Below are 6,896 nucleotides of genomic sequence, written 5' to 3' on the forward strand. Positions count from 1 at the left end.
ATTTCCAAACTGAAATGTTCCTGTAAATATATTTCCTTTCCAAATGTGCATTTCCCCAGTAACCTGCCACAGTCATGATTTTTTATTGCTTATCATTTATTCTCCTGATTTATGAATGGATGCACTGATACTTGTTTTCTCTGTCTTGTGTATCATTTAAAACAGTGGAAAATTACTGCTAATGCTGTTCTCTTTTAAGAAACGCTTCTGAAACTAACAAAGGAAGTGAGGCAAAGGTGCAAATGTGTTTGTCTTGACAGCTTGGACTTCAATAGGGCATCTGCTAAGTTTTAGACCGCTCTCTTTTTTTCAGTTTTTATGATCCTAATATGGTAACGTGTTCTGATTGGTTTGGGGTAACAAGTAACAATAAGAGGCGTATATAAGACAGCCGCTCTGGGTGAGGGTGTTCTTCTCTCTAGAACTGTGTAGAAATCTTCTTTAAACAACCTTCTTGCAAGAATAAAATCAACAAAGACATTTCCTGAGTGTTTATTTCATTACATTCTCACCACTGAAGGAATAAAGAACTTGAAATCAAAATCAACAGTTCTTATTTTTTTTGGAATATTGCAGTATTTATGAATGATTTATCAATGCACATCACATTTAAATTTCATGTGCCCTCATAATCTTTAATTAAAATAACTTCCCCTCCCTCTTGCATTTATTTCTCGGGACAACCTGTTAATCACATGACATTACAGCAATGGACGAGTTTCACTCGAATATACATCACAAAAGGGAAGTTGACCACAAGTTTGTTTGCCAAGAAGACGAGTGCCGACTACATCTACAACAAACAAGGAACAAGATCATTTAATGTTTGAAGGTTAAAGAGCAGAAATGTCTGATGGTATTTATGAAGATGTGATCAGGACTGAGTCTGAGAGAATGAACACAGACAGAATGGAGATGACAGTGGCAATCTATGAGAGTGCAGAAGAATATGTGAGAGATCATGACTTCAGGACAGAGACAAACACACACCAACCACTTCAGCGTACAGGTAATCACATTCATTACTTTGATCAAATCATCAGAGTCTGCACATGTTCAGTCATCTAATGTCAGACCTGTGCTGTTCAGAAGTGATTGTGTGAAGATCAGAAGAAGCTACAGTGTGTTTGGTTCAGCTTTGTGTTCTTCTGATGCTGTTGTAGGATTTAATAACTAACCATTTGTATATGATTTTGGAGAGAGAAAAAACTGACTAAAATGTTTACTCAGCCTGTGTGTTTCAGTTAGGATGGTCAGTCCGTTTCGTCCGATGCCTAATTGTACGAGATCTGACAATGGCTATGTTTACATGCACCAATTTTCATCAATCCGAATGAATTGAATCCAATTGCAGATCTGTTTACATGTACTCTAAATATTGTAATCTGATTCAAATATCCATTTATATGTGTTTTATATACATTCTGATTAAAACTTTTGCACACATGCTCTGCAACGTGATATCAATCACACTTGGACAACCATGGATGTGACACCAACAGAGCTCATTGTTATTTTTGTCCTGTTGGCAGTGGGGTACAGAACAGGCACTGCGGCCCATGAGATAACCCAGGTTGCATCAACAGACGATGATCATGTATCGATGATAGCCAGAGATATTGTCAAAAGCATCAAATCTTGGCAATATTAAGAGGATTTGGTATTTCCATGTAGGCCTGTTACATTCTTCTAGTCTGTTATTAGCCCATTACTATTAGGTTAGGCTTCTTTCATTATTACATTAATATTATAATAAATTTGCTCTGCAATAATTTCATAGCACATCACCACATAACTGACGTGCTGTGAAAAGATTAGGCTATTAGCTAACTTTGAAACATCTGAAACATTTAGGTCTATTATACAATGAATTATAGGCCTATAATTAAAATTATTAAGAGTGTATAATATTTCCTAACTCTGCAGTCATCAATGAAAACTAAGCACAGCTTTACTTCAAGCAAAACAATCTCATTTGTCTTATTCTCATTTGTTTCACTAGCCTATATGTACAGCCACAAGAGAAATAATGAATAAATGAAGACAGTTATATATCGTTATTAGCATATTATGTTGAAATTCGCATCTTTGGCACTTCAACTAAAGAAAGACGTGAACGTGAATTGCGCACTGTGTAATGCGTGTCAACATTGCACTGTTGTGCCTCAGAGACTTCAGAGTATGATTCAGAAAGTAGTTGGATTCAAGCGTTTACATGGTCATTTTTTGCTGTTGGATCGGATTAGAAAAGGAATAAACCACCTCTTCCAATCCGATCGAAATCTTATATGGATCGAGCTCATTTGGATCGATTAAGGTGTTTACATGAAAATTACATGAATGTTTTTCAATCCAATTGAGCCGTCAATCCGATTACAAATGGATTATTTGGGTGCATGTAAACGTAGCCATTGTTTTTCCAGAGACCAATGCCTAAAATGTATGAGACCTGACACTGACGTTGTTTTTCCTGAGACCTGAAGCCTTTCAGTCTGAGGCATGATGCCGTTTTGTCCAATGACAGAAGCCATTTAGTCTGAGGTATGATGCCTTTTCGTAATATGACTGAAGTCTGAGGATGTCCTAAAATGTACACCGTACCTGAGGCCTTGTGTTGAATTGTGTATAATCTTTGTGTTGGTGTAGAAACAGAGAAACCACAGGCTTGACTTTACTGCCTTTATGACACCAAATTTGTATCACTGATTGTACATAAACTCATTGAAAGCATCATTCTGTGTCAGCCTCATTATGTCAATAAAGTTCAAATCTTTACTCTAGCCTCCTTGAGCATTGCTCCTCACATGATTTGAGACTTTACACTGACTTCAGATCATTTACGTTCTCAGTGACATGTGATTGATTTGCACTGAAAAGAAGCATCGCAGGCGATAGAAACAAACATGCAACAGAAGAACACAGATTGATTTCAAGCACAATTAAGTTACATTTCCTCATCAATTTTGATTTCACTGGATTTAGTAAAGTGACTTTTCTCTCATGTATAACTGTACTGTGCTAATTTGAACCCGGCTGCTACATCTAACCACGATATCACAACAGTGCCCTCTAGGAAGAGGACACGTTTTTATTATGCAAATTAATTGGTATTAACAGACAGGATGTCATATACTCTTGTAATGTGATATACTTTTCCATTTATTGGCCTCAACTTCTAAAAGTAAAGTCAAATAGCAGAGGACTACAGAGTAGAAACACATATAGCTTCATCATGTGAACAAAAATGTCTCAGTCCTGTTCATGGCAATATAAACACTGAACCAAGAGAAACCATACAGGTACACATACAACACAGACATACAATTAGGAATTGAGAAAACATTCATCTTGATGTCTGTCATTTTCAGGAAGTGATTGTGTGAAGATCAGAAGCTCCAGAGCAGCTGCAGTGTGTTTGGTGCTGCTGTGTGTTCTTCTGCTGACTGCAGTCATAGTGCTGTGTGTCCACATCCATACAAAGAGCTCAAACTACACACCAGAGACACACCAGCTACTAACTAACATCACCAACCTCACACAAGAGAGAGACCAGCTACTAACCATGATTACCAACCTCTCAGAAGAGAGAGATGGGCTGAAAATAAAGAACAAAAACCTGACCAATGAGAGAGACCAGCTACTAACTAACTTCACTAACCTATCAGAAGAGAGAGACCAGCTACTAAACAAGAACATAGCCTTGACAAATGAAAGAGATGAATTAACTAAAGAAAGAGACCAGTTCAATCAGGAGAGAAATGAACTGTGGAAGATGCTCAATGAAATGGGTAATGTTAAATTATAGTACGATTACTTGTACAAGTGTTTACTTAAATATCTAAATGGGGTCATTCCATAAACTTGCACTTTCTTTATATACATTTAGTTATATAAATCACAACTTAACCCACACCCCCACACACAGTTTTTAAGTGCCACTATCAAAGAAATGTCATGATTCAGTACAGGTGGAACAAAATAGTCAATGATCTGGTTGTGTTTACAGGTGGATATATTTATCAATCCAGTTTTTACTTCATTTCCTCTGAGAAGAGGAACTGGGCTGAGAGCAGAAGATACTGTACAGAGAGAGGAGCAGATCTGATCATCATAAACAACAGAGAGGAACAAGTGAGTGAAAGATAGATTGGGCACCAAAGGTTGTGCTGCTCACAGTATGAATGTCTACTCACCAACACAGACCTTAAAGAGTTAGTTCACCCAAACATGATCATTCTGTCATCAATTCCTCAGCCTCCTATCTTTTTGAACACATAAGACTTTAGTTCTTCTTCAGAAAACAAATGAAGATATTATGAAATCTGATTTCTGTCCCTCCATTTAAAGTGTGTTCACCCAAAACTCTGACGGTTCAAACTGCTCATCGAACATACATAGAGCTCAACCGATCTTGCTTAATGCATGAGAACAAAGTTGCTCTACGTTTGTTCACTGATCAATGTTTATATGTGAATAAAACCCTAAATTAAACCTGTTCATCATATAAAGCAATCATGTCTCTTTGAAACACTTGGATTGAACCACTCAATTCATATGAATTACATTTACAATCTCTTTATGAACTTGAATTGAAGCATCATAGTTTTGGAGGAATAGACTTAATGGAGGGACAGAAATCTCTCATGTTTCATTAAAAAATATTGTGTACTGGAACAACATGAGTGTGAGGAACTGATGACAGGATTTTCAGTTTTAGGTGAATTAACCCTTTAAATGTGACTTCCTGCTCCATTCTACTAGGAGTTTGTTAAAAAGATATCTGGTGGTACTGGAGTCTGGATTGGTCTGACTGACAGTGATGAGGAGGACAGATGGAAATGGGTTGATGGCACCAACATGACCTCTGGGTAAGAAATCACTGAATTAAACTGATTATTCTCTAAATGATCATATCTCACAAGTCAGTATCATATCACACAGGAAGCAGCACTGAACATTTAATGCTGATCTGTTCTTTCAGGTTCTGGGCATATAAAGAGCCAAATGGATCTAAAAAAGAGAACTGTGCTTTGTTATATTCATCAGGGTGGTATGATTATCAATGTAATAAAGCTTTTAAATGTATATGTGTGAAAAATATTTAAAATTAAAAAAAGAAAGAAAAAAGAGCAATTAAATTAAGTATATTTGTGAAGTGTGTTGTAACTGAGTCAAGTTTATTCTCACCATAGATGTATATAATGACAGTAACTACTGTATCGGGTCAGTGAGTAAAGTACATGAGAACATCTTATCACAATAAACACATTATTTAACATTATTTATTAACATATTTAATAAAGCCCAAACAATGAGTTCAGTCAAATATAACCAACAGTAGCTTGAACTCAGACCTCAAAACTATTAGCTTTGATGAAGATGTAACCCTTCTCTAAGGGTAAGTACACACTAGGTTCAGATACTTAAGTATTTAATTCTAGTATAATAAATGGAGCAACTGGAAGTTATTGATAACCACACAAACTATCACCGCAACCGCACAGTGTTATCACATGAGACATTCCGCAGCGATTGATGACTCCGTGGATCCAACGATCAAGGGTTGCTGGCTCGCCATCTTCCCTCCGGAGGAATTCAAATACAAAAAAAACACCTGACCGAGATTCAAGTTCACATCTGCCGAAATGCAGCTCTAAATTCAATGGTTCAAATGTTCATGACGATCTCAATCATCTTTTTAATTAATAAAAGTTTATAAATGCACTGTATTTACATAAATTGTAGAGTGATCAATTCAAACTTCCCTGCATCTGCACAACAAATCATCTCATCACTCTCTGCCAATACTCACTTGCATCTCCCCCAGAAAGAGGGTTTTCAAATTTCCATCTGCTCACACACTCTAGTTACCAGGCAGATTTCCTAATATCAGGTTTCACAGAGCAAGGTGACTTAAAGGCACAATTAATGATAATGAATTCATACAAATATGCCACCAACACATTCATATTTTCTTTTATGGGGATTTTGCATAGGGGTTACATCCTCCCCTACAAAATTGACATGAGTCCCTCATGTATTTTAAATGATATGATACTCTGAAGATGTAGTGTTCCTTGGAATCATGCTCTGACTGTCATTCAGTTCACTTTATGAAATCCCTCCAATACGCTTTGTGCAAAGAAAATTAGATGTTTCCCCAACTCTGGATAATGAAAGACACCAGGTGGTCTGCGAATTCTTCCCGATCTACGTACAGGACAATCTTCAGGACTTTCATCTGGTATACTCCTAACATCATCCACTGCATCATTGTGTTGCTCTCCGGAATCTTTGAGAGCTATGCCTTGCCCATTGGAGGAATCCGGAACAAGTAAACTCTGCTCATGCGATTCCCTAGGAACTGCTTCCACTGTGCCCTCCATTGATATCTCAGGCAAGTTGTATTCTTCACCCCTAGCTTTTGAGTCATCTAGGTTCTGGAACTCGATTTCATTTCCTAATGGGTTGTTGGCAACTGGGTCACCAGATGAAATCTCTGTGAGTGTTTCACCAAGTGCTGATTGCTCTCCTATACTTGGGTCTTTGCCGGGCTTACCTTGAGCACATCTTGGTAAGTTCCCTGTATCCAGTAGAGGGGGTGCAAGACGCTTTCTGGGCACTTCATACACTTCCACCATCCTCTAACACAGCAGGTGATGGTTGCCAATAATCTTCTCCATCTGACTCAAAAACGAGGTTCTTCCTCATACTGAACATCATTTTGTCTTGTCCTTGGCTTTTTGACTGGAATAACTGATTCCTCTGTTTCTCTCGTTTCAGGAAGGAACCCACAGGGAAGGAGGTGATCACGGTGCAATGTTCTTACAGGTCCATCTGTGTTTTCAGACTTCACAGAGTATACCGGTAAGTCTCCCATGCATCTGGTCACTACA

At 37.7% G+C, this 6,896-nt stretch overlaps 1 protein-coding gene across 1 annotated transcript; it reads left to right on the plus strand.

Annotated features, from left to right (window-relative positions):
* Positions 1-578: 578 nt before the first annotated feature.
* LOC125246102 (asialoglycoprotein receptor 1-like) lies at positions 579-6,094 on the plus strand. Its single transcript, XM_048156957.1, has 5 exons — positions 579-1,009; positions 3,369-3,788; positions 4,007-4,131; positions 4,762-4,868; positions 4,982-6,094. The coding sequence occupies exons 1-5, from the start codon at positions 847-849 to the stop codon at positions 5,103-5,105; spliced, it is 939 nt and encodes a 312-aa protein (XP_048012914.1). The 5' UTR covers positions 579-846; the 3' UTR covers positions 5,106-6,094.
* Positions 6,095-6,896: the final 802 nt, after the last annotated feature.

This window comes from Megalobrama amblycephala, linkage group LG14, assembly GCF_018812025.1.
Source record: "Megalobrama amblycephala isolate DHTTF-2021 linkage group LG14, ASM1881202v1, whole genome shotgun sequence".
Lineage (NCBI taxonomy): Eukaryota > Metazoa > Chordata > Actinopteri > Cypriniformes > Xenocyprididae > Megalobrama > Megalobrama amblycephala.

What these genes read in the sequence shown, in the direction of transcription:
- LOC125246102 (XM_048156957.1), top strand. Translation starts at nt 847, where the DNA reads ATGTCTGATGGTATTTATGAAGATGTGATCAGGACTGAGTCTGAGAGA. An exon ending in TAAACAACAGAGAGGAACAA is followed by an intron (nt 4,132 to 4,761) that starts GTGAGTGAAAGA and finishes CCATTCTACTAG; the next exon opens with GAGTTTGTTAAAAAGATATC. An exon ending in GGCACCAACATGACCTCTGG is followed by an intron (nt 4,869 to 4,981) that starts GTAAGAAATCAC and finishes CTGTTCTTTCAG; the next exon opens with GTTCTGGGCATATAAAGAGC.